The 26,980-nt window shown below is 46.3% G+C and overlaps 3 protein-coding genes across 8 annotated transcripts in view; 2 read left to right on the forward strand and 1 right to left on the reverse strand.

Moving 5' to 3' along the window:
* Positions 1-14,400, forward strand: part of LOC118924685 (retinoblastoma-binding protein 5) — a 98,344-nt gene extending 83,944 nt beyond the window's left edge. For 4 of the 6 annotated variants that reach the window (XM_057508067.1, XM_057508069.1, XM_036909706.2 and 1 more), the window contains 10 exons: positions 285-447; positions 1,608-1,717; positions 2,715-2,834; positions 2,921-3,074; positions 3,171-3,242; positions 3,843-3,960; positions 5,461-5,530; positions 5,917-6,146; positions 7,192-7,383; positions 12,679-14,400. In XM_057508067.1, the coding sequence (XP_057364050.1) occupies positions 285-447; positions 1,608-1,717; positions 2,715-2,834; positions 2,921-3,074; positions 3,171-3,242; positions 3,843-3,960; positions 5,461-5,530; positions 5,917-6,146; positions 7,192-7,383; positions 12,679-12,707 (1,258 nt within the window). In that variant the 3' untranslated portion in view covers positions 12,708-14,400. Of the gene's footprint in view, positions 1-284; positions 448-1,607; positions 1,718-2,714; positions 2,835-2,920; positions 3,075-3,170; positions 3,243-3,842; positions 3,961-5,460; positions 5,531-5,916; positions 6,147-7,191; positions 7,384-12,678 lie in introns of those variants that run through there. The other 2 variants (XM_057508068.1, XR_008999442.1) reach the window with 2 other exon arrangements.
* Positions 14,401-14,800: 400 nt separating this feature from the next.
* Positions 14,801-18,568, forward strand: TMEM81 (transmembrane protein 81). Its single transcript, XM_036909709.2, has one exon. It carries the CDS (start codon positions 16,168-16,170, stop codon positions 17,038-17,040), a length of 873 nt encoding a protein of 290 aa, XP_036765604.1. The 5' UTR covers positions 14,801-16,167; the 3' UTR covers positions 17,041-18,568.
* Positions 18,569-21,214: 2,646 nt separating this feature from the next.
* The window catches only part of CNTN2 (contactin 2), a 29,649-nt gene continuing 23,883 nt past the window's right edge, over positions 21,215-26,980 (reverse strand). Inside the window, exons 20-23 of the mRNA XM_036909705.2 lie at positions 26,590-26,776; positions 26,153-26,265; positions 25,513-25,681; positions 21,215-25,095 (exon numbers count right to left, since the gene is read on the reverse strand). Of these exons, the coding sequence (XP_036765600.2) occupies positions 24,986-25,095; positions 25,513-25,681; positions 26,153-26,265; positions 26,590-26,776 (579 nt within the window). The 3' untranslated portion in view covers positions 21,215-24,985. The remainder of the gene's footprint in view (positions 25,096-25,512; positions 25,682-26,152; positions 26,266-26,589; positions 26,777-26,980) is intronic.

Genomic DNA, 26,980 nt, shown 5'->3' on the forward strand with positions numbered 1-26,980 from the left:
TATTTTGCTTTTTTACTTTATCTCCTATATATTTTACTAGCTTGCTACATTTGTAATTATTTTTAATGATTACATTTTATTTTGCCTAGCTAGGATCCCATGCATTTACTCACAGTCATTTCCTTATTATTGGACATTTAGATTTTAGGCTTTTTCACTATTTTAAATTTGCTGTGACTGGGAGAGTTGATGAGGATAGTGGATAGTGACCAGAGAAAAGGGCACGAGCATCAGCCTTCTGATACCAAAGCAACAGCCAATGTACTATTCATATTTTTAAACAGGAACAAGGTTCTCGTGTGTCCCATGAAATCTGCTCCTGTCATGTTGACCCTTTCAGATTCCAAACACGTTGTTCTGCCGGTAGACGATGACTCCGACTTGAACGTGGTTGCATCTTTTGATAGGCGAGGGGAATATATCTATACAGGAAACGCAAAAGGCAAGGTAAGCCTAGAAGCTTAGAAGCTAGGGGAGTGAGCACCAGGCATCCTGCGTGTCCGTTCATGTCCTGTTCTCTTGTTCTACTGCCTTTGCAGTGTCTTTATCCCTGGATAAGCATGTGTCCTGCCTGTGGCAAATGTAGTCTGTTTTTCTCTCATCCCTTAATAGTGATTCTGTTCTTTGAATTTAGAGTGCCCAGAGATTACTTGGCCCCAAAAAGAGTGAAAGGGCCTTTATTGGATGCTGTTGATGAAGGGCCTTACTAAATTACAGAATTTAAAAGTCATTGTGAAATGAAATATGGCTGATGAAAATGTCTGATAACCTAGTTCTGAAATACCGTGTCAGGCCAGCTTGACCTACAGTCTGTGGAGGGAGAGGTCAGGTTAAGTGAACTGTAAGGTCCCTTTTGAGCACAGCTTATAGTCGCTTTAATGACCTTGGTATTCTTTTCTTTTTTCCCTGGGGCACATGGCTAGTATAATATGGCTACTTTAGAGAGTGGCACTTTTTAAAAATTCTGGTGAGATACACACAACATAAAATTTACAATCTTAACCATTCTTAAGTCATACAATTCGGTGGCATTAACTACATTCACATCGTGCATCCATCTCCAGAACTCTTTCCATCCTGCAAAACTGAAACACTGTACCCATTAAATATTAACTTCCTATTCCCTGCTCTCCCCTAGCTCCTGGCAACCACTATTCTTTCTATCTGTGAATTTGGCTACTCTGGGAACTGCGTATAAACGGACTCTACAGTATTTGCCTTTTTGTAACTGGCATATCTCACTTAGCATCACGTCCTCGAGGTTCAGCGCACAGCATGTGTCAGAATAGCCGCCTTCTCAAGGCTGAAAAGGAAGTAATGTTCCATTGCATGTTATGCCATGTTCTGTTCTTGCCTTCATTGATGGCCACTTGGGCTACATCACTGTTTGACTATTGTGAATACCACTAAACATATTTTAGGAGTAGATTAAGACATTGTCCTTTATATGAAGCGGTGAAAGGCAATAGCAGTTAATCAGGTTGAACACAGGGGGACAGAGATGTTTCTATTGTTATCCAGTGTCTGCCCAATTTTAGAAAGAGAAGCCAGATTTAATTTACTGAAGTTGTCAGAATTCTCACTTTTATTTCTCCTTTAAACTTTAGATTTTGGTCCTAAAAACAGATTCTCAGGATCTTGTTGCTTCCTTCAGAGTAACGACTGGAACAAGCAATACCACGGCCATTAAGTCAATAGAGTTTGCCCGGAAGGGGAGGTGAGACCTTGTCTTTTTAGGGACAGTTTTAAAAGTGAGGAGAATGCAAAAATATTTTGAGATTCACAGTTCTTGTGTTTGTTATACTTAGATTTTTTTAAAAGTTTGCTTAAAAAATAGTAAGTAGAAACTGTCAGTAGCTGGTTCTGAAGGTCATAAATTTACTGCTTTGAGCCAGCAGTCACATTTTTCTCTGAGATTATCAGTCAGTTCCTCTACAGAAAGGGTATCTGAGTGGTATGTGATTTGAACAAAATGCCTGGCACATGGTGGGCACTGGGGAAAGATGAGCTAGTTTTGTAATCAGAATTAATGTCACAGAATTCACATAATGTACACTTTACTTACATAAAACCTGTTTAATGTCAGACATTTTTCTGTTAAGTTTGGTTACCCAACTAGAAACAAGAAGAAATAGGTCATCAGTAAGAGGGGTAATAGGCATTCAATTTCATATAGGAATGCCCATACATACTTAGAGAGGACACTCATGTTCAGAATTGTCTTGAATTAAGAAAAGATTAATCAGTCAATTATGTTAGAAGGTGATGAAATAATTTATATTTTAGATTCCCAATGTCACTACAATAAAGAGTTGAACATTTTATAATGACATATTTAGCTGATTAGCTCATTAAGAATATATTGTGTATAAAACAGGTCAGAGAAATAAGGTATTTATATACGTTTAACTGTAAGCTTGTAAGTTTAGCAAGCTGGTTTCAGCATGGAGGTCTTGGATCTCAACCAAATACTGGTGATTGTGCATGTAAGGTTCGGAGATACACAGGAAATACAAAACATATTCTCACTTCAGATTATATTTTGGTTTGGAAGATGGTGAGTAGATATATCTAGCTTGTTACTTAGATGTTTACACAGTCTCTCAGTTTATTAGTTGTTTCACAGTACTGTTCAAAGTAACAGGTAGTAATAGCAAATGTTAACAGAAACAGGTATTTGACCTCTGGCATTGCTATTTTTATCCTTCCTGTAGTTGCTTTTTAATTAACACAGCGGATCGAATAATCAGGGTTTATGATGGCAGAGAAATTCTAACCTGTGGGAGAGATGGAGAGCCTGAGCCCATGCAGAAATTACAGGACTTGGTGAATAGGTATGTGTCACAACCTAGAAGAAAATGGGATAATTCATGACCTGGACTCCGGTTCTAGTTCTCCTTGGGTAATGCCTGTCCTTCAGGACCCCGTGGAAGAAATGCTGTTTCTCAGGAGATGGGGAATACATAGTGGCAGGCTCAGCCCGGCAGCATGCCCTGTATATCTGGGAGAAGAGCATTGGCAACCTGGTGAAGATTCTCCATGGGACGAGAGGAGAGCTCCTCCTGGATGTGGCTGTGAGTGGAATGAGAGGTTGCTGCTGTTGCTTAGGTAATACAGAACATCTTGGATCCATTCTTAGAGCCAATTTTTTCTTTCCTCATTAAATTTAGTGGCATCCTGTTCGACCCATCATAGCATCCATTTCTAGTGGAGTGGTATCTATCTGGGCACAAAATCAAGTAGTAAGTACTTTTCTGACTTCATTGCTTTGAAACCAGATAACTAGGTTTCTATCAAAGAACCTTACAAATAGGAAGATAGAAATTACCTTCTTTACTTTCTTTGCATGATTCTTTGGAACCTCATCAAATAGATCCAGTGCATCTAGGTTTATTTTATTTTGATGGGAAGGTGTTGGTCCAAAGCTGATTGCCTAGCTCTGTTTTCTGGGAGAAGATCTAGTGTACTTTCTGTTACATTTCTCTATTATCTGAGATCGATTTTGCTTTTGTTTTTCTTAATTTCAGCTTAGTTTCGGTCTTAAGAGTTTGCTTTTATTTTAAACAGCTTTAATTATACTTGTAATCAGTGTACTTATAAGAAAATTTAATTATTTTACCACAGAATTACATCTTTAAAAGATTAAGGATGGCAGTTACTTACCAAAGAATTCTAGTTCTTCATAGGAAAAAATCTATAGATACTTAATTTTTATTACCTGCCAAATTTGATCTCAGAATTGTAAGTCTCTTTCATGTTCACAGCTTTCATTTATATCATTAAGGTCTAGCGTATAGGCCGTTGCTGTCTTATATGATTAAGTAGTATGTTTTGTTGTATAGGAAAATTGGAGTGCATTTGCACCAGACTTCAAAGAGTTGGATGAAAATGTAGAATATGAGGAAAGGGAATCAGAGTTTGACATTGAAGATGAAGACAAGAGTGAGCCTGAGCAGACAGGTAATACTTCCTAAGTTCAGACGGTATTTCCCAAAGGACAGATGGTTGCTTTACTCTATGTTTGTCTTCAATCTGTGTTAAAATTTTATTTCAACATTTAGTCAAAAATGTAACTTTTTTCTTTAAGCTTAGTTTTGACAGTGTTTTGAGAATCTCAGTGTGTAAGCTGTTGACTGAGGGCTTATGTGGGCATTGTTACGGGGTTCAAAGACTTTCTTAACATTCATTCTGTATTTCTTAATTAACTGCAGGTAATTAAGGGAGGGTTAGTTTATGTGCAGCACCTAGCAAAGTACCCACGTGGGCTGGGTACTCTGCATGTGTCATGTATTGTCACTCTTTTGTCAGTAAGGTGGAGGTAGAGAGCATGGACTTGGGAGTCAGACTGTTTTTGCTTTGGGCAAAATACTGACTCTTTAAACTTGAATTTCCTCATCTGGAAATAATAGAACCTCCGTTTTAGGGTTGTGGGGAATAAATGCAGTAATTCATGTAAAGCATTCAGCATAGTGTCTAGGCCATGACAAGCATCGGATGTTATTTGCTATTATGATGACAGTCATTATTATTTTTCTGTCCTGTCTTCTGAACTTTTAGATGGGAAGCTCCTTGAAAATAAAGATTTGACTTTTTATCCCCAAGGTGTCTAACACAGGGCTTTATATCTAGTAGGGGTTCGTGTGTGTGACTATGTAGTATGCCCAGTTGGCACAGTCAGTGTGTAATTAATGTAAATAAGTAATAATAATAATAATAATGTAATAATAATGTAAATAAGTAAATAATAGTCTTTCTGTTTTGTATAGGAATGCCCGTACTTACTTAGAGGACACTCATGTTTAAAATTGTCCTGAATTAAGAAAAGGTTAATCAATGAAGTCTATAAGAAGGTGGTGAAATAATTTATATTTAGACTTCCAGTGTCATTACAATAAAGAGTTCAAAGGTCATTGACTACTGGGCCACTTTATGGTGCTGTGAACCAGGGAATTGGGGTTGAAGTTGGTTCTTTCCAGTTTGAAAGTGTGGGTCCTCACTTTTGTGATACTAGAGAATATAAACACCTCGTGTGTTTTCAGAATACCATCAGGGATGCAGCAAATTCTGGATTGTGCTGGTATTATTGATTATGTTCTGTGAAGCCTTCCCAAACTTCCACATAAGCTGTTCCTCCTTCTTGTCTCCTTAGCACATTGCACATTGCACATACCTTCGCTGTAGTACTTACTGTATTGAATTGAAATTGTTTACATCTGTTTCCCCAATTAGACCACAAAGCTTTTACTGAGGAACTGTTCCCAATGTTCCTGGTCATCGTTCAATCCCCAGTGCCTAGCTGATGGTGGAGATGCAGCAATGTTTGTTGAATGATTAAGTAAAATGAGCCATGTGATTTCCCTCCTCTGTTTCTCCTGAATTTCAGTTAATGAAGATCATTAAACTGCAAGTAAAAGGCAGTTTGCCACTTCTTCTCACACCTCTGCTGTGTTTCTTGTGCAGGGGCTGATGCCGCAGAGGATGAGGAAGTGGACGTGACCAGCGTGGACCCTATCGCTGCCTTCTGTAGCAGGTGAGCTCCCCTGAAGGCTAGGCCTTGGGGCGCTCCTCTCTGGTCTCTGGTGGTGTAGTACGTCCTTCCCCCGGCTGTTCCTTCGGTCCCATGTGCTTGTTAGCTCAAAGAGAAAACTCTTTGTTGTACTAGACATCCCTTCTCTTCTCCCCTGATTGAACGTATTAAGAAAATGAAATAATTCATTTCTACTATTTCTTCTTACTGCTGATTTTATTAGTCGTATTATCTGATTTCCTTTTATTCGTCTCGGATTTCTTAAAGTTCTAGAACCGTATCTGTTGCTTATGGTAAATATAAGTGATTCTGCCGTAGAGGAAGGGTTCATGGTTTAAGCAACTGTCTCCTCTTTTTTCCAATCCCTTGTCTGATCCTGTTCCACATAGTGATGAAGAGCTGGAAGATTCAAAGGCTCTATTATATTTACCCATTGCCCCTGAGGTAGAAGATCCGGAAGAAAATCCTTATGGCCCCCCACCGGATGCGGTCCAAACATCCCTGATGGATGAAGGGGCAGGGTCAGAAAAGAAGAGGCAGTCTTCCGCAGACGGGCCCCAGCCACCTAAGAAGAAACCCAAAACAACCAACATAGAGCTTCAAGGAGTCCCAAGTGATGGTGAGAGCCGCATGTTCTCTGCTGCGTGGTGGACACTGCTTATTATCCTCTTGCCCGGTTGGTAATTGCCTGTTTGAGTGATTTTACCTTAAGGGAGTTTTCCCACGAGTCTTTTTTTGTAGTGCTTTATTACATTGGAGTGATTTCCTCTGCTTTGACTTCTTTTAAAGTTGGGAAATTCTGTACATTGCCTGAAAGGACAGCTTTGTCTTCGGTTGTCTGGCACAGTTTGTTTCCTTTTACCATTCTTCTTTTTTTCCCCCTATAGAGTGATTTTATTAGGTGGTAAAGTACAAGTCATACCTGGATAATCTTTTCATTCTTCTATCTGCTTTACAGTCTAACTTGTGGAAGCCTTTATTAACATGTCTTGGAGTGGGTGGGGATAGGGGTGTGTGTGTGTGTGTGTGTGTGTGTGTGTGTGCATTTACTGTTGGGCATCCCCCGTTCTCAGCTCACTACAGATCAGTTAGTTACTTAACGACGCAGTTCCCTGACGCTGCCCATTGTGCCTACATGCCTACTCTGTTCAGGCACCTTTGTGTGGTTTATACATCATTCCTAACTTTTACACCAATTCTGCAAGTTGTTTTATTATCCCTCTTCTACAGAGGAGAACATTTAGACTCAGAGGTCATGTAACTTGCCTGAGGTCTCAGGAAGTGGTGGAGTCCAGATTCTTACCCTGTCTAGCTCCAGAGCCCGCTTCCTTTCTGCTCTCACATTCCAGGGCGTGCATGTGCATTTCTCTTCTGGCTTCGTGTGATATGTGATCAGTGTGTCTTTCAGCTAGAGCTTTTCAGTTTAGAGCTGCTGTGCTTCCTGTGAGTCACCTAAGGCCCTGTGCGCTCTTCGGCTAAGCAACTATTGTTTAATGGCCACTCTTCTATAACTAGTAAACAGAGCAAGCTTTTCTCTTTGTATTAGTGGATCTGGGCCCAGAACAACATTCTTTACCCCTGGGAAGGTGGCATGTGCTTGGCTGGAGCCATAGACACGGGTGGATGTCTGGGGTTCTGTTCCATGCTTATCTGTCCTTTTGCAGAAGTCCATCCACTACTGGGTGTGAAGGGGGATGGCAAATCCAAGAAGAAGCAAGCCGGCCGGCCTAAAGGATCAAAAGGTAAAGAGAAAGATTCTCCATTTAAACCGAAACTCTACAAAGGGGACAGAGGTTTACCTCTGGAAGGATCAGCGAAGGGTAAAGTGCAGGCGGAGCTCAGCCAGCCTTTGACAGGTAAGGACACATTGGGAGCGCTGTCTGGCTTGCTTCGTGGCCTTGCTTTGTACAGCCCCTGACTCCGTGTAGCTGCAGCAGTTATTCCTTTCTTCCCTCCTTTGTCCCAGTGGCAGATGTTTTCTGAGTTTTAAGTTGCTGCCAAGAGCAGGCTAACCCAGATTTGGCTTAATTCAGTGGCTCTTAACCTTGGGTCCATAAATGGGTTTCAAGGGATCTATATTCCCATCCAAAATATTTTATGAATATTTTTGTGGGGAAGATGCCCATAGCTCTCCTTAGATGCCTGTACAAATCCACAGCCCAGAAAAGGGTAAGAACCCCTGGTTTAATTCATTTCTTTGTATGTGCTCCGAGGTGGTTTTGTTGTGTCTCATGTGAAAGAGCCAGACAGATAACCAGTAACATAAGCTTGCTCCGTACAGCCTGTTTGGCAGTAGCATCTTTTCTCTCTCTCTCTCCAAGTCATTTGAATCCCAGAGGTGTGACTTTGTCTTTCCCAATAGTCTAGAAGCAATAATGAAGTTGTTAATAGGACCATTAAGTAAGGATTCATGTTAAGGAAGGAAATGGTTGTGTTTTTTCAAGTAGGAGATTACCAAAAGAAAGAAACTGCAGGATCTGTGTAGCTTCTTAGCACCTAAGCCATTTGAAACTTACTGATTTTTTTCACTTTTATATGATGGATTTTTATTAGGGGATGGCGAACAGTTTTGAATAACTGTCAAGTTTTGTTGAATCCAGGCTAAGTGGTCCATTGTTTGGAAAATCGTAATAGAGTCCATTTCTGAATCCAATTGATGCTAGGTTTTAGGAACTTTGTATTATATACAAGCACTGCTTTAGTTAATACAGTATTGTAAATTTTCTTGGCTAGGTTAGTAAATTCAGGCAGGACTGATGAAACATCAGTGGTTATATTCAGGTTTTTTTCCCTGCTTGCTTTAAAATTTTAATTTAAATGTGAGGATGGGGAACACAGTGTGTAACAGAATTCCTTGTGCACGGCGCACCACCAGTCAGGTGGTCATTGTGGCAGTGCTTATGGATGCCTTTCTGCATAGAAGCTGGAGCAAACTCGGTTACTCATCATTCGGAGTATTCTGCCTCAAATTGGCTAGATTTAGACTTCTCACAGCCTACCGTACCACTGAGCACCAGCATTTTTTCCCAACAACAGTATTTATGGTGTGCCACTGATAATAGTCACCACCCCCACACTCAGTCCCCTCAGGCCATGTATGTGTTTGTAAATAGCCTGGGAGAGTTGTGTGAGCATTGCCAGCAAGGACTGCAGGTCAGTCACTGGCTAATGTGAATAAAAACGGTCCATAACCTACTCCCTGCACAAGCTGATGCCAGGAGAAACCAGTTTCAAGTGGAAGCAGGTTTCCCTGACCCAGCGAGCTGAAATGCTTCAGGGTAATTTAAAATGTGGCCAAACATTGAATTACTCCAGTATGTTGTCTCCCAGCTTCTTTGAATCCAGTGTGTAATTTATCATTTGTTTTTTAATAGTAGGTATATGTATGGTAAATAAACCATTTAAAGGTTTTAAAAATTCACATTTTCCTCTTTATAATACAGTGATTTCAACTTCAGTTCTAGTTGATAAGGTCACTGACGCTAACTATCTCCGGCCTTTCCGGAACTGGGCTTCTGTGAACGGCGCCGTGAAGCACCGCTGGCTTTCACAGCCCGGCGGACAGCAGCGGCGGTGTTTCTCAACTGCGATTCCGAAGTTCTAAATGAAAGTCAAAATCAAAATGGTGGAAAGTTTACTCGGCCTTAAAGGAGTGGGCCTTTTTTTCCCTTGAAATTCTCAAAATACTGAATACAGTTTGAACTGAAATTTTGAACTGTATGTAAAATACATATTTCAGTATTTGTACAAGTAAGTGTTTCAAAGCTCTTCCTAGCAAGAATGGATAGTTCCTGCTCACTTTGCTGACAAGGTTAAATGTGGTGCTGACCTCAGTAAAGGCTAGATTGTATCGTGGAATAACAGGGGGCTTCAAACTGGATTTTTATTTTCTACATTGTTTTTATTGGGTACTTGAGCTGGCCAACCTAAAGTATGAGGCAACTGTTTTACCCTCTTCACCCTTGAAAAGGACTGGAGGAGACTTACATGTATAGGGCCAGGGTGATGCCGCATTTTCTGGCAACGCACAGACAAAGCAGCTGCATGGCTTACGGCAGACATTCCCCCGGTTTCTCGTGATGCTGCGCGCTGCATACTTCCCCTGTAATTCATACTTTCTCCTGCCCGTTTTCACCTTTCTTCTCTGGCCTTGGTTTCTTGACCTTTCCCTGAATGGAAGTCTTCATAACTGAAGCAGCCAGCTTAAACTCCAGAGAGTGCTGGGGAACAGGATGGTTAAAAAAACTCAAGAGGCATTGTGGTGTGGTTCCAGACCGGCTGTGACAGGCTGCATCCAGCTTTCCTGGCTAGCTGTGGTGTGGCTGGGATCTTCGTGAAGGCTGCACGCCTGGGGGAGAGCGGTGAGGCTGGATGTCCCAGACAACTCCACCGGAAGTCTCCGTTTCAGGACAGCCTATCAAATCTGTGTCGGCGTGGATGGCCCAGAGCAGGCAAAGGCTGGCTTGGCATGTGCTGTCTATTTTCACACGGCCTCCCAAGGCCACTCGGGTCAAACCTCTTTGTTTGAGTCTCATATTCTTCCACACCTTGGAGATTTTCAGTAAGAAGCAGCATGCAGTCATTGTACATTTTCCACCAGATACTAAAGATACTAAGTGAAACCCGATTCCTAATGCCTGAGGCTGAACGTCTAAAAATCAATTCAATCTGAGGGTTGTATGTATAGATTCAAGGCTTTATGGACTCCCCTCCCCACAAATGCCCTTCTTTTCCTTAGAGCCAAACTGTTTGAAGGCAGGGTTACAGGTATAGGCTGTGTTACTGTTCAAGTTAGATAAATGACAACTATTTGCTAATGTCTGCAGTGGGCCAGTCACTGAAGAAACTGTTCAGTTAGCCCGCCCTGAGTAGCCCTGACAAAGCTGATACGTGTGCAGCATGTTGCAACAGGAGGTGGTGCATTGTGAGGGAACGCTGGGGAGGCACAGACCCTACAGAAGCGATCTGGCGTCCGGGGCTAGACAGAATTCTCCCTTACCAAACGGCTCCTTACATTGGATCGCACCAGCGACCCACACCCTTGAGGACACCGCCTGTGTCCCACTAGTGAAGCAAGACGAGCGTCCCCCTGAGTCTGCAGCCTTTCAGGAAGGCCAGATTGCCACCGCTCCATCATCAGATTCCCCCCAGTTACCACACTAGATACTCTCTGGCGGGCAGGCCTGTGGTGTGAGCAGAGCCGCCAGCGCCCCGGTTGTTCTGCTTGCGGCCTGCCCGAGAGTGAGCGGCAGCAGTCGCGGGTATGACGGGCTGTGCTCTGTCACATCGGGGGGTCTAAGGGCCTCGGGGGGTGGCATGGAGGAGTGTGCGTGGGCCTGGTTCTGGGTGCGGGCAGGCGCTGCGCAGGCTTCCCTGCCTTTGGCCGCGCCGCTGCTCTCCAGATGCCACCCCCACCCTGGCCTCTGAAACCTGAGATCTGTGCTGGTTTTTAATGCTTGCTAGTGAGGGAGGGTTTTTCACCCCCTCCTTCTCTTTTTTTAATGATAAGTCTTTCAAAGATTAATGTATGAATTCCTGCTAAAATCACATGGCTAGTTGCATAGTCTTTCTCACTCTGTGATCTTACTGGAGGACTAAGGTGATGTTTAAAAATTAATGTCCAGTGTTTTCTTCGGCTCCCTTGGCTTGGGCTGCTGTTGGGAGGTACCACTAACAGCTCTTCATCGTGAGCTGAATTTTTCTCCGGAATTTTATATGTCTGAGATTTCTTTCTCTGAGGTTGCAGCGGTCTAGCGTGTGTCCTCAGGGCAGGTCTTCTCTTGTGCCGCTGTCTCTGTGTCTTGCTTGCTCGCATGTTGCTGCCCTGTTTTAGTTTGTGGCCTGATGCCTCACAATGCCTTTTTTCTTTTCTGTCGCTCTTGCTTTTGTCCCTGCACGTGAATGAGGGTGATACAGAAACATGGACTGACTCAGTCAGTCAGTGGAATGTAGCTCATGAGTCATCTCGAGAGTGTGCATCATTAATGCTTTTGATTTGTGACCCAACTACTTTCCCTGCCATGACTTAGGATTAAAATGTCAACGTTGTGTTCATTTTTAAAAGTGAATATTTACTTAAAGAACTGGATTGGTTGGGTAGCTGCAGGAAGAATTAGTGACATTAGCCTTAAAGTGGTGACGGCACGGTAGTAAGTCCTGTGGAGAAAATTCTTCTATACCAAGATTTTTTAGAAAATCAACTTGAGAGCTTGATTTTATTATATTTTGAGTGATTTGAGAAACTAAGTAAACTTTTAATCTTATGTATATGAAGTTTAAATTTGATTTTTAACAATGTAGCATTCAGGAGAGTCTGTATCTCCTAATTTCTCATTTGCTCTCAGGCAGATGGGAACATATTTTTACTGCCAGTTTTCATCTGTGCTTGAACTTTTACTTTAAAAATCAGGTTAAAAGCAAAGTTGAAGTGGGTACTTTTCTTTCACAAGTTAAACGATTGCTCCTGAACCGTTTTCCCTTCAAGTGGCATGCTCTCCCTCATTCCAGATGGCATCTGGGAGGATGTTCTTGACCGTGTTCTCTTTCTCCACTCCCTAGTTAATATTCCACAGCAGCCCACTCAAGGATGTCCCTCAGAGGTCGAAGAGCTTCTGTGGAATAATCAGGGAAGTGTGCATTTGATTTTACTATTAAGGATTTTATTTGTTGATCAGCTGTTGGCACATAGAAATGTCAGCAGTAGTTTTCATGAACATTTCACCATTTCTTGGATTCTGAAGTGATGAGAATGTCATATAAGGAATGTCTCATTGTTAATCATCTAGTGGTTATTTTGTCTAATACATGAAAGATTGAAAGATGAGGTACCCTAGCTTTTCCTTTCCTCTGCTTCCTGCGCTTTTTGGATAGTAAAGCATTATTTATTAACACCTTGGAGAATGGTCAGCATCTTAGGAAATATGTAGAACTCTGATCGTTTTGACTTCTTTTCCCTTGGAGGCAGTCCTGTGGAAAATTGGGGTGGGGTGTGGATTATTTGTCGCTTCATTGAGGATTAATTGGGAATTGAGTTGGTTATGACGGAAAAGAAGGAGGCTGTTACCCATGTGTGCATTGTCGGGCACCCACCAGCACTCCTGTTCTTGTAACTGGTCTGAGCTGAAAGAAATCTTTTTGTGTCTGATCTCCAGCAGGAGGAGCCATCTCAGAGCTGTTGTGAAGACCCTGGAAGTTCCGCGTCCTTCCCTACTTCGCCGTCACATGGTCTCTGGACATTGTGGTCAGTCATTGGAGATTGACTTTTATTTAAAACAAAGGCCTCTGCCTCCTGCCCTGGAGGTGGATGGAATGAGTATTATGTTTGAATGAAGAAATGAATTATGGAAGAAGAGTATACGTCCCCGCCTTGCAAGGATAAGTCCCAGTAGACTCTCAGGAATGAGGATTTGTGAAGACATCAAGTGGGAGTTTTGACTTTCGACCGTAATGCTAAGTTATGTTGCTGGAGAACTCGGCCCCTCCTGCTTCAGTGCGCCCAGCGTCATTGGACCCGTCATTTCCTGTCCCCTGTGTGCCTTCGTTCTCAGTGCATGTCCTTGAGTGACTTGCTCTTACCTTAAATTTAGTCCCAGTGTCCTAGGAAACCTTCTGTTGCATATTCTTCCATTGTAAACTAACTCAGTAGAAAACTCCTGTAGTTCCATATGTGCACAAAAGGTGGGGGCAGAAAAGAAAGTGCTCAAAAGAGTTCACATTTTCAGAAAGGGAAGAAAGATAAGAAAGGCCCCCTTGCCCTAACATACCACATTTTGCTCGAGAAGCTGGGCCATAAGGGGGTTGTGGATCTCCTGTGTTTTCCTCTCGGTGCATGTTTCCCTCAAGTATTGGTCCATTCTCATCAGTCATGGCTTCTGAAGACAGAGCTAGTTTCATCCGTCTCCAGCCAAGAATCATCACTAGTTCATATTGCTTTGTCTGTGCCGGCCTCCAGAGATGGAGAAAAACCAGGGTGTCTCACCAAGCTGCTTCTTTACTGGGGTAGGGGAATCCCTCCAACGGCTGAAGTGGAACCAGCCAAAATCAAAGCAGCAACATAGTTCAAATCAAAGATCAAGGAAAAAAAATAGTTTTATCCTTGCTTGAGGATATCTGTCCCTCCCATCAGTCACACATTTTTCCCCTTGTCGCCATGATCCTTTTCCTCCGTTTTCAGTCACTTCCTTTCTGTGAAAGGTTGCTTAGTTTTTAAAAAATTTTTTAAAATTTTTACTTTGTACTTTTGCTCTGCTTTATCTAAAAAGTAGCAGATTGGATGGATGTGTACATTAGGTATTTGAAACTCTGAAAATCCAGAGTAAAGAGACCAGGTGTGGAGAAGGCACACTAGCCCTCGAGTAGAGCCGTCGGCTGGGAGCGCGTGACTGGGTCATCATTTTCACTGCATTTGCAAAGGAGAGTTTAAGCACTGTTTTTGGAGATACAACCACACATGTTGGTGACCTCTTGGATTTTAGGGTAGAAATAAAAGTAGAACCCACCAGTAAGAGCCTCTGTCTCCTATTCCATCTTTCAGAACCAAAATATTCAGTAGTTGAAACAAGAGCTGTCCCTGAGATGGCTGGAAGATGTATTTTTAGATGCCATTAGTGTTTCCTCAAAGGCTGAGTTTGTGAATTTCACCTCTTATTTCTTAGCAGAGCAGTGGTAGAGATTGGTAGGCAGCCCACTAGGCATGTTTTTATTTTGTAGACCTTCCCTTCCACTTCTCTCTGTACCGTGCACTGCAGTAGTGTACAAACCGAGTGATCCAAACATTTCTGCCTTACTTCCACATGCAGAGTAGCTTGGTGCCCTCTCCCTGTGCATTTGGGTGTTAATGCTGTGTGCACCTCCTAAACAGGCTACTGAGAAAATCAGCTTCAGCCTGGCAAATTATCTCTGGCAGCATCTCCTAATAATTATTTATGCTTTTGGAATTTTTTTGAGCTCCTAAAACCTTTTGTCCATTTCAGTTTGATATTCTTGATTTGTACAAGATACGCATATTCTCTTCCTTTTGTCATCTCCCCCAACCACTGTTTCTTTTTTTAATGTTCTGTAGTTTTGTACAAGATGAGACTTAGCCTTGGGTACTTATTGCTGAAGCTTTAACGCTTTGTAAATAAAATGGATGTTTATTAAAGAACAGTGTAGACGTTTGTTTGCAGACACTAATCACGTCTGGTACTCATTGGCCACTGCTTTGTACAACAGAAAACTCACTGTGCTGTTAGATTTTCTCTCTGAGTGGAAAAAGAGAGCTGGCGGGGTCAGGAGTGGTCAGGTAGCCCAGACTTCTGCCTGTAGCCAAGGACATAAATAGATGGTGCAAACAGAAAGTTGACGTTAAAAAGATCATCTAGAAATTACCTCTCTTCAAATCCTTTAGCTCAGTATGTGTATGTGACTACTGTGGAGAGACCACAGTGCTGGGAGGCGTCCTGGAGGCTACAGAAACGTGCCAGGAAGTTCCAGCTTCCCAAGGGTCTTCCTTAAAGTGTAAGTATGGTTAAATTGCTCTTTATTAGCCTTTTCTTACTAGATGAGGTAGTTTTAAAACCCATGGAGTACTCATTGTCTCCTAAAGAATGAGATGTTTCATGAAGTGTATTTAAGTCTTTGACTTTAATCACTGTCAAATATGCATGTCTGCTTGTGAATCTTTTATGTGACTGAGAATCCATCACTGACATCATAGCTGTTTCTTAGCAACCTTGACTCAGTGAACAGTGACTCCCTCTGTTCTGTAGGGTGAAGAGAGTAGGGAGACAGACGGGGGGAGAGAGATGCATATTCTCTCCCCTAGAAGATACCTCCGGTACCTTGGGGAAGGAAGAGTGCCCAGACGGGGACGGGAGAGAGGAGCTGCATTTAGTATTACCTCCTTGCTGATAACATTCGAAGTCTTCAGGGGCATCTTGGTCCTTGTGTTCATGAATTTTCTATTTAAAATTCCTTACACATGACCAGTGTTTTACACTTTACAAAGTGTTCTTATGTGCAGTTTATCATTTGATTCCCAAAGTGACCTTCCTGAAATAGGCAAGGAGGTCTTCATTTACAAAGGAGGAAATAGAAATTCAGGAAGGATAAGTCACTTGCCTCACAATCCAGGGTTCTTATTTTATATTAGGAGCATTTAAAGTCTATAATAATTCAGGTTAATCCTCTTTTTTTGCACTTGGTATTTGATTTCTTATTTGGTCAGATTTAACTGAGCTTTTGTAACCTTTTAGATCCCACAATTTGGAGGGGAGGAGAAAGGGTGGGAAGAACCTATAGCTTCACTAGGCATTTGAGCTCATTTGGAAATTCACGTCAGCTTCAGAAGCCTTGTCATCTTTGTCTTCCCAAGAGGTGGACTTAAATTCATTAAAAGGATGTGAAAAGAATGAGGACTGGGAAGGTGGTTACCAGCAGAGGCAGTGACGCAGCCACAGAGTGACTCTTTTCCCTGCTGGGGCCTCACCTGTCAATAAGGACTGGACTTCTGTGTGAGCTGCAGTTTCATCTCCAACCTGTGCATGCCATCTGTGAGCTTGGGAGGGTCTCCTGCCTTGAAGTTCAGTTACACCCTCGTGGAGGATTCAGCTGGAATACACTGGGGTGCTGGCTAACAGTGGTGAAATGCCCACTGGCATATGAAGGCTTTGGCCATGGATTTCCTCCTTGGCAGCCTGGTATTGGCTGCCTGTCTGCCTTTGGTGGTGACTTCACCTAACATCCTAGCCATCCCAGAGAAGCTACAACAGGCTGTGGGGAAAGTTGTGGTCAGTGCCACACCCTGCACTGTCACCTGTGGCCTTGGCTACAAGCAGGAGACGGTCTGCGAGGTGGGCCCTGATGGAGTGAGGAGGAAGTGTAAATCTCAGCGCTTGGAATGTCTGACCAACTGGGTCTGTGGAATGCTCCATTTCACCATTCTCGTAGGGGAGGAAATGGAGCTGAGCTGTTTGAGTGCAGACACCCTGGAGGTCGGGCAGGAAGCTTTCTGGTTCACCTGGCGACTTGCTCGGGGCATCATCTCAACTGACGATGAGGTCTTCAAACCCTTCAGTGCCAGGTCCCACTTTGTGAAGTTTCGATCTGCTCAGGAATATGACTCTGGGACCTACCGGTGTGATGTGCTGCTGTTAAAGAACTTGAGGCTTGTCAAGAGGCTCTATTTTGGGCTGAGGGTCCTTCCTCCTAACCTAGTGAGCCTGAATTTCCATCAGTCCCTTACTGAGGATCAGAAGCTAGTAGATAAGGGCCTGGAAGTAAATCTGGGCAACTATTCCAGGCCTCACCACCCACCATGGAGAAAGAAGGTGCCTCTGGCCTTGGGAATAGGAATTGCCTGTGGGGTAGCTGGTGGTGTGCTGGTGGGCATTGTCCTGTGCAGCGGGCCGATGGCGAGCTGCGGCGGTGCCCGCCTGAAGGCCTTGCAGGCCTTGTTCCTGAAGTGCTGGCCGCCCAGGGGTCTGGACTGGCTGCCCAGGAAGCTGAGCTGGCTGCCCAAGATGCCAAGCTAGCTTTTGAGGGCAGAGTTCTGGCTGCCTGATTGTGGATCGGTCAAGAGGAAGGGCTGCTGCTGCCAAAAGAACGAGTGGGGGATGTAGAGCGAGGCGGCAGCATGGCAACTGTGAGCAGTAGTCCGTACCTTCTCTGTGTCCTAGACGGACCTCTTCGTCATCTTCCCTGCCCTCTAGGTACCCAGGGAGCCTGACTGTGGGCACCTCCCTGCTCCTGCCCATGCGAAGAGTTCTGTCTTCCAAGCTCGCGTTCATTTTCGGCTTGTATGCCTCCCTCTCCACCTCCATCTCTCGTCTCCTGAGCAGTATAATCACGTGAGAGGATATTAGTAGCTTTTCTGGTGAAGACATTTTTTTCCTCTTCAATAAAAATGATCCACAGTAGCTGCATGGAGACTTAAGCTTTTCTGCTGTTCAGTTAAAATTTTCCTAGATTTGTTGAAATTGACCCGTAATTGGTCTGGCTTTATTTTCTTCAAATATCTTAGAACAGACATTGAACAACTTGCTTTGTAGAGGGTCATAAGCCAAGGTGGTTCGTGATGACATCTGACTTCGGTATATAATAGTCACTAAATATTAATAAATTATCTGCCCCTCCTGTACACCCCAGGTGAACCCTCTGTGTTCAGTTTTAAACTGATTGCTGGCAAACTGGATCCTTTGTGTGGTAGGTCTCCCCTGAGTAGTTTGTTGCCGTGCACCCTGCTCCCATCCTTCCGGCACCCTGAAGCCGGTGTTCCTGGGAAGGTCAAGTGTATTGTCTTCATATAACAGTCGAGTCCCCCTAAGAGAGGACTAGCACCTTCTTTCCTCCTTAGGAAATCTAATCTGAAGACCCTAAAGGCCATTCAGACTGAGATCATTGGCTTGTGGAATCAGCAAGGGAAAGCCTCTTGGCCACCAGCTGAGCTCATTCTGTTGAGAAAGGGAACGTCTCACCCCCTCACTTTGTTCTAGCTGCAGAAGGATGAATGGAAGCCGAGACTTGGACCAGTGGATCTCTTTAGCTGTGTGTCTGAATCACCTGAATAAGCTTTTGAAAGATAAGATTCAACCTTATTTTTCAAAACCTGAAAAATATGACCACAGTTATGGATGACATATAATTCACTGAATAAAAGAAAATCCATTGAGACCTCGGGATTAAAGAGTAAAAAGTACATCTTCTTTGTAGAAAAATGCTAGCTAATAAATCTAGAAATGATGAGTTTAAAGACTCACCACTTTCCAATCCTCATCATATCATGAGGCAAGGATTAGGGATTCCAGAACGTTGGTGAACAGGTTTTAGAAAAGCCAGTAATCCCAAAATATCACTCCACACACTACTAACCCTGAGGATGCTACTTCAGTTTAAATTATGGTCAATGGATTTATATTATTTCCTCTATTTCTAATTTTAGAAAGTTTCAAACCCAGAGAAAAGTTGAAAGGTTTGATAACACCCAGAGACAATTTAACAGGATTCACCAGCTGTGAATGTTTTGCTGCAGTTATATTTCTCTCTAAATACACACTGATTTGATTGAGCCACTTGAAAGCCAGTCACAGACATTGTGACCCCTTATTCTTAAAACATTCGCGTGACCCCTTATTCTTAAAACATTCGCGTCTTCCCATAAGGAAATTCTGTGTAACTCAATGTCCATCACACCTAAGAGAACAATTCCCTTCTCTTTTCTTTGGTTGCTATTTTGTTTCCACAATTTCTAAAATCTTAGAGCTTTTTAATCTCATTTTTGGCCCAGGATCAAATGAAGATTCACATACTATATTTGGTTATTTCTCTTAAGTCTTATTTTAGAACAGATCCCTGCAGTTATTGTTGCTGGTTTTCATAACATCAATTTTATTGAAGAGTTTAGCTAGGCCAGCTGTCTTGGATAGTGTCTGGATTTGTCATTTCCTCTTGATTAGGTTCCTGAGGAATGGATTTTACACATTTTTGACAAGAGCCCTGTGTAAATGACGACATATACTTACTGCATCAGCTCAGGAGGTGCACGATGTCAGAGTGACCCAGTGTGGATGACAAGCATGATCATTTGAGGTGGTGACTGCTAGATCTCTCCAATGTTATATATATTTCCCCTTTGTAATTAGTAGTGTGTGGAGTGATATTTTGGGATTACCTGCTTTTCTAAAAACTGTTCATCAACGTTCTGGAATCCCTAAACCTTGCCTCACTGTATGTTGAGGATCGGAAAGTGGTGAGTCTTTAAATTCATCATTTCTAGATTTATTAGCTAGCATTTTTCTACAAAGAAGATGTACTTATTACTCTTTAATCTTGAGGTCTCAATGGATTTTCTTTTATTCAGTGAATTATATGTCATCCATAACTGTGATCATATTTTTCATGTTCAAATTGTCCCAGTTTTGGTCTGTAGGCATCCCTTCAAGCCAGCTCTTTTGTCCTTTTGACGTGGTCCCATTTGACTTTGAGCATGTCCTTTCTTTCTAGAACAGCAAGATGACTCGGATCCACATTTGGACCTTATTTCTTCCAAACCCGAATCTGCTGTTTCTTCAAGGGACTCTGGTTCCTGTTAGTGTGGGGAGTAGTATTTAGAAACCCAAGATTTAGGTGCTAAATGCACTCATTGCCATGAGGAGTAATTGCTTCTAGGCCCTTTCAGTGTCCTAGATTATGTAAATCATTAATTCAAAGTATCTTTGTTTTTCAGAAGTTTTATAGGTATAATGCAAAGGTGGATGTATTGCAAAGGTTGAGAACCACTGGTATAGTAGGCCCATGCTTAGGGAGCCTTTACTCATCCTCTTTGAAAAGTTCTAGGATTTTCCACACACTGTCCCCCATTCTCTCCACCTCTGAGAGGATGGGTTTCAGAAGACTTGGTTCTGTTCCCAGTTCTGCCGTTGACTGTGCAGCGGAGTGAGCTGACTGACCCGTCGTCCTCATCTCTGAAATGTGATCGTGAGGATCAGGTGAGATCTTGTGTGTGAGCTCCGCCAGCTGAAGGACTGGATGTGAGTTAGGATGTGTTACTAAGGAGTCATTTGTTCAGTGCTGGTCAATTTGCTGAAGCAGGAGAGACCTTGCTACACTTTAAAAGACCGTAGCGTGTTAATGTCTTTGTATCTAATGAACTGAAGATTATGTTGCTGAGGAGGGAGGAGGACTGAAGGGTACAGTTTCCCATATTACAGATTGAGAAGCCGAGACCCAAGAAGAGCTAAATAACTTCTCCAGCTTTCTGTCACAGCCAGTAGTCAAGCGTGGGATGGAGTGTTGTGCTGCTCTAGGATTATACCCCTCTGTGCCCTGGGCTCTTGGATTTTGACTCTGAGGGTACAGAAGGATTGAACATAGAAAAGAACAAACGACCCTCAGGTGTGTTAGTAAAAGACCAAAACCCAGTTGATTGTACTAAATTCTGTGTGTGTAATCAAGGAAATGCTGACTGGACTAAAAGTTGGGTTCCCAGCAGCCCCTTTGGGTGCAAAGGGAAGGAATGAGCCTGTTGGGTGCCGCACTGCTGTCGTGCTGGCCCCTTCTGGGGGCTTGCTGTCAGCCTGGGCTCCTTGTGCTGAGCAGGCCCTGGGCTCGCAGCTAAGCACGGAGTCGTGGGGCCTCTGCTTGCCTTTGTCTCCCTCTTCTCTGAGGAAGGCTGTGAGCACGGAGCCCTACCTGCTCAGCACGGGAAGAGCACTTCCAGGGCTGTGCAGGTGTATCCCTCTGCGTACCAGATGGCGTGATGAAGGTTTGTTGAATGCATTAGAGAATGTTGCTGCTGGGAAATGTGGCTGAGAGTTCAAATCTTTTTGGCTGCTGTGAGCAGAGACTAGAGGCACCTTCTCGTCCAGCAGGGTCACTCTCTGTCTGCAGGGAGGAGGTGTCCCTGTGGTCCTGTTGAGTACCTCAAGTGTCTGAAAACCAGGGAACACTAAGAAGCACCGTCACACAGGCACTGCACAGCCCGTGGTATGTCAGGAAATGCCAGCTCATTCCGGCAGAATGCCTCCTGGGTCCTGCTTACAGTCTCTGCCTAATCTGCCCTCTTCCCAGGGCTGAATGAAGCAATGTGGCCTGTGTGTTGTGACTTTACCTTAGAGTTGACCTTGTGGAGAGTGAAGGTTTTGGATAACAGCCTGGGTTAGGGAGCAGGACAAGGAGGCATGCCTTAGCCCCATGACAGAAACGCCCACAGCTGGTGCCCCCTGCCTCAGCAGGCTGAGCAGCCATCTTTATTTAAGAACTGTTGCTACCAGAGTCAATAAATAACTACAGTTACAAGAAGTACAAGAGAGACAGACAATAGGCCAGTGGGAGGGGTTCCGTTTTAACGAAAAGTGGGTCCAGTCAGTGTCCAGTGAAGTCCTTGCCCTTGCCTAGTGTGAGCCTTTCTGTTGTGCAGACCCTAAATGTGGTGGGTAAGTTGGAGTCCGGGGACAAGGCAGGCTATGCCCCATCGAAAGGCACCGGGCTTCCTGGGCCCAAGCTAGCTGACCCATTTTTTCCCCCTCCAGTTTCCCCTTATTTTCCTGCCCTCCCAAAGCCTGTGACCACGGCTACCAGCACCTATTTCCATGGAGCTCTTTGAGTCCCTTATGAATGCCCGTCACTCCAGGAGCCTGTCTGGCAACTTTGTTCACCCCCGGGACGCAGTCCGGGTTAGGTTAGGTCTGACCCGGGGGAACAGGACAGCACACGCAGGCCTCAAACCTGAATTGGGGATACTGTTTTCCCTCCCAGAGGAGCCCAGTTGGTCACTCCTGAGACCAGGAAGAGAAAAGCATCCTTCCGCTGGGGAAGAGATGAAGAGAGAGAAACATTCTTAGCTTGGACTCTTGCCCAGGGTGGAGTACATGGCTCCTGGGCCTGCCAAGAGGCAGTGTATCCCAGGAAGAGAAGGCCCAGGGGTTGGCCCTCCACCTTTGTGACCAGGGCCACAACAGACAGGAGCTCCCAGACAACTCCTGTGCTGGGCACCGCTTGACTCTAAGAGTCTCCACCATGGAAGGACCCTTAGAGCTTCTCTCCCCCGCCACCCAGCCATCATCTAACCTAGATCCCAGAGCAACAGCTGTCAAAATTACTCAACGTCCTGAAAAAACAAAAAAAGCCTCTTACTTATTCCAGGGTCTCATTACTGTTTTTTCTGGTGCCTAACCTCAGTCTCCTGTTACTTAATCGAAGGGAAAGACGCCCCCACCCCGTGCCCCTCTTGTTCCCCGACACCGTGTATATCATCGGTGCCTGGAATGACAGTAGATCACCTGGCCTTGCTGGGCCCTGAGACTCTGTCTGAGAGCTGCCCTCCCCTCGAGGGTAGGTATAGATCCAGACAGAGCAGTGAGGACCCGGGAGCCAAGGCCAGGGGCAGAGGGCCCTGGAGGCTGAGCCCAGGTGTGCACAGAATGGAGAGACTGTCATGTCTCCCCAGCCCTGAGCAGGTGTGCAGGCTGTTTCTGTCCCTAGTCCTCAAGGCACTTACTGGCCACTAAGCTGTGGGTAAAGTACTTGGTGGCTTTCCCCTTTGTGGCCCTTGGGGCTTGGTGTGACCGAGAGGAGAGGCCCAAAGTCGAGTCATGATCACAGCAGGAGCAAGCCTCAGCCCATCTGACCAGAGATGACAATCAGAGTCCCCTTGGGCAGGAAGGGACTCTGGGAGTATCCCTGGTCTCATCTTCTGCCTCCTCACAAGCTCCTGCACAAGGCTCAGCAAGAGGCTGTTGCCATTTCACAAGCTGGCACGTCCTCAGGTCCCCGCTGTCTTACTAACCCTCACTGAGTGCCCTACCCGAGGTCTCGGGCTGCAGGAACATCCACCTGAGGACAGTTCTGTATCCTCCAAACAGGTCTTACCTGCCCGGGTTAGGTTTTCCTGGCTGAGTTTTCCTAGTTAAAAGCCCTTCCTGGGCCTCCCAGAGGCTCTGCCTTCCTCTGCTTTGCTAATGGGCCTCATCAGAAGGGAGACTTAGCTGGGAGTATCTTTGCCTCCGGCACACTTGGGGACAGCAGCCTCCAGTTCCCTGGTTAGGTCCTGTGCCAGACCAGCCCACTCTGGTCCCACATTTAGTCTAGACCCCTGTCCCCTTCCCCTTCCCCTAAGCCCCAGAGGGTGTCCTACTTTGAGCATCCCCTTCCTGTTAGAGCTGGTCCAGGCCAAGTCACAGCCATGGGGGCCCAGGGTGGATGCCAGGCCAAGTGGGGGATCCCCGTTGACGGGAGAACAGTGGCTTAGCTGAGCCGCCAGCACCTGGCATGGGAGGAGGGACAGGAGTAGGTGAGGCAGCTGCAGGGAGGGAGGCCCGGGCCCGGGGCCGGTGGTGGGCACAGCGGTGGCAGAGAGAAGTGTGACCTTACCTTTTTAAAAATTGGAATGGGAAACAATGTAAACCTGCCAGGAAAATAGAGCAGGACCTAAATGTTTAAAAAATCATAACAAAATAGAGCTCTAACTGTAAACTACAGAAACTAGGCTCAGGACGGAATGTCTCCTAGAGTCTGCCCACGTCTTGGGCTGGGACCCAGTCGTGCTGTTCACCCCGTGGGCACGCACCCACCCGCACCTCTTGGAGCAGAATGCTCACAGCCCACTGCCCTTCCTAACGGGCTGTGGCCGCTCAGCACAGCCTCCTTCTGGACAGAGCCTGGAACAGGAAGGTAGGACAGGCTGTGTGACCTTGGGACATCCCTAACGCTGTTGACCTCCGTTGCCTCATCTGTAAAGGGAAGGACTTGGGCCAGCTGAGCTCTAAAGCATTTTTCAGCTCTGACGTTCTGTGACTGATGGTATACCCAGAGCCCAAGGTAGGCGGTCCCATTTATTAACCCCTTTTCTTCTGGGAAATGCCAAAGAGCCGTCAGAGGCAGCCGGAGACGAGTCCTGCCAGGTGGTCCAGCTTATTCCTGGGAGCAGGCAGGACCAGTTATCCTTTGCCATTCCCAGAAGACTCCCGACTTGGGGACCCGGGATTAATGCTGCATTTCTCCCCTGGCTTGAGTCAGTGCCGGGAGGGTGGAGTCTGGGGCCTGCAGGCCAAGCTGGAGGAAGCAGTAGGCGCAGACCCCTACCCTGTCTCCTGGCCAATCCTGGGGAGACTGTGGGATGGGTCTTGGGTGGGGCACCTCCCCAAGACAAGCCCTTTAGTCACCCAGCCACATATAGTGGCTCCTGTCACTCTGGGGGTGACAGGGCCGGGTTGGCAGTGTTGGCTATGAGGGTGACACCTCGATTGTGACTGTGCCTCAGGCCAAGTCTGGCGCCCCTTTCCACCAGGTGTCACAGCTTCTCAAAGCCTTTTCAGCTCCCACCCCCAGCAGCATGGAGTGCTGTCCCCCCCAAAGCTGCAGGGGCTCAGGCTCCTGGCCTCAGACATCAGGACACTTATTCTCAGCCACCTGGCAGGTGGCAGGGGCCTCTAAGGAGTCGTCCAGGACAATGTCAGGGTCCAGCCGGGCTGCCCCTTGAGAAACCAGGAGTGTCCTTGGCTCCAGGGTCTGGCCGCCCCTTAGACCAGGGCATGCTTGGGTTAGCGCTTCGTCCCACTTGAGCCTGCTTGTGTCTGGAGTTCCCACCAGGCCGAGGACTCTGCTTGCAGGGGGCAGGGTCTGCGGTCCCAGGGTGCCTTCTTCACTGATGTGCACATACAGGGTCAAACCTCCTCCTTCCCATTGGCCTTTCCTTGCATCTAGGCACCCTAGAGGGCCCAGGCATAGGGCTCAATCTCATCATGGAAGTTAGCCCTGTGCCTCTTGATTTAAAGAAAAAAATCCTTGCATGGGCTCTGTCCTGTGGCAGAATATGAAATACCCTACCTCCTGCAAAAAGGGCACTGTGTAAAGTAGGTATTGAAGACCAGCCATTCTCAGGCACAGTGTTGGGCCACTTCGGCATCAGGAAGGGACGGGGACCAGCTGGCTGTGTCCATCGGAGGTGGGTGTCCGGCTGTGGCAGAGGGAGGGGTGCCGAGATCAGAGCTCCAGGCAGCCTATGAGGACCAGCATCGCCAGGGAGTGGGGGAGGATGGTGCCGGGAGGAGGGGCCGGGCCGACTGCTGAGTTCTCCACCATCATGCTCGTGCCTGAAACCAGCAGGCAGAAGTGTGGGCTGAGTCGGCTGCGCCTCGGACGAGCCCGGCCCTCCCAGCCTCACAACCAGATGCGGACTTTCCTAAGCATGTTCCCAGAGGGCCGCCTGCACAACTGGGAGGTGTTCCCAGCCTTACTCCTATGGCATTTTGCAGGACCTTCCCTTTTGCTGGTCACCAGTGTTCACCCCTAACACTGAGAAAGGAGAGCACGCACCTCCCAGGGGCGTTGGGGTGCTGGGGAGGAGGGGTGCCAGGGCAGATCCAGGACTGCCCTGCCGCTGGTTTCTGCCTACCTTCCCCTTTACCCTGGGGCCTGGCTCGGTTGGGCTTGGCTTGGGTGGGAATGAGCCTCCATCAGGCATCGGGGTGGACCCTGACCCCTGGGGGATGGGGTGGGAGAGACGGCACCTCCATTCCTCACGATGTGGACTTCTGCTGGGACCCCGTCCCCTCCTGGCCCTGTGGTCCGAATCTGTACCAGGGCATGGCCGATGTCTTCTGGAACTGCAATTTCTATCCAGTTCTTGCTGGTGAGGTGGAGCGTGGGAGTTGGGTGTAGGTCATTCTGGTAGAGCATCTGCAGGAGGAGGTTAGCTGGGTGGGTTAACTCACCAGAGCTGATTCTCCTCCTCCCCGGCTCAGGGCACTGGGAGGAGCCATGGGTTGTGGGCCCACGGGGTCCGGCCTCTCCTGTTTCCCACTGAGCAGGCCCAGGCTCTTGAACAAGCTCCTTCCTCATTGTGGGGAAAGCTGGAGGCTGCTGAATGGTTTTTCCAGACTCCTCAGGCCAGAAGGGTGTGCAGACCTCAGCCAGTCCATCGCCAGCCCGTGCACCCTGCCTCTCTACAGGAACACCGTCTATCCCCTTTCTTAGTCTCTGCTAAAACTACCTGGGGGACCAGTTGTATTCCATGCCTCTCACAATCACAAACTTCTTGCTTATGTCTGACTCAGGTCCGTCCTGCTATAAACTGCAGTCCCCTGTGTTCACCGGACATGCGGATGGACCATCCCTTACCATTCAAGGCCTGGTTGATCCCTCCCTTACCTTATAGCCAGTGACGGCAGACTCATTTCGGAGAGGCACCACGGGGTCCCACTTAATACTGAGACTGGAGCTCGAGAAAGTCCAGGAGATGTTGCCAGGAGGTCGCCGCGGAGCTGCCAGAGAAGGGAGAGAGTTGGGGAGACTTCCACACATTTCCTCACCACCACTCCCTTGTCTCTGGCCAACCCTTTTCTAGATGGGTGCCCATGGCAGTTACACCCAGAACATGCTGTCACAGCTGCCTAAGTTAACAACCCACATGGAAACCGAAAGGTTGGAGAAGAGAGAGGTGCTTCTGGGCCATGAGTTCTGCTCCCTTATTTTCATTAGGCTTGCTGCCTTGTTTCTGTCCAGCCCATTTGTCTTCTCTTTGGGGAAAGAATGGTTCTAGAGGCACCCCTCACCCAGCCCACCCCACCCCCATGCCACAGACGCACGGGACTTCAGGGTTGTGGCATTGGTGGAAGGGCTGGCGGGCCCAGTGCCTGCCCGGTTGTAGGCCCGCACGGTCACATGGTACTTGGTGTTGGGATGCAGGCCAGTGACACGGGCACTGGTGTCCAGCCCCGCTGTCCTCACTCGGTCCGCGGCTGCTTCTTTGTCCCCGGCTTTCCAGTAACGGATCTGGAGGGGGCAGGGGTACCCTAGGGTCACTTGTCAAGCCAGGACCTCAGGGTCGTGCTGACCCTGGCCACCTACATTGCTCCTCTCCTGCTCACTGTGGTCCCCGTGACTCAGTCTCGGGGCTCAGAACCCGGTCACTAGACCACAAGCTCCAAGAGATCAGGGACCAGTCAGTGTGAGGTGCTCTGCCTTCCGGGCGCTCAG

Source organism: Manis pentadactyla, chromosome 9 (assembly GCF_030020395.1).
Source record: "Manis pentadactyla isolate mManPen7 chromosome 9, mManPen7.hap1, whole genome shotgun sequence".
In the NCBI taxonomy this organism is placed as follows: Eukaryota; Metazoa; Chordata; class Mammalia; order Pholidota; family Manidae; genus Manis; species Manis pentadactyla.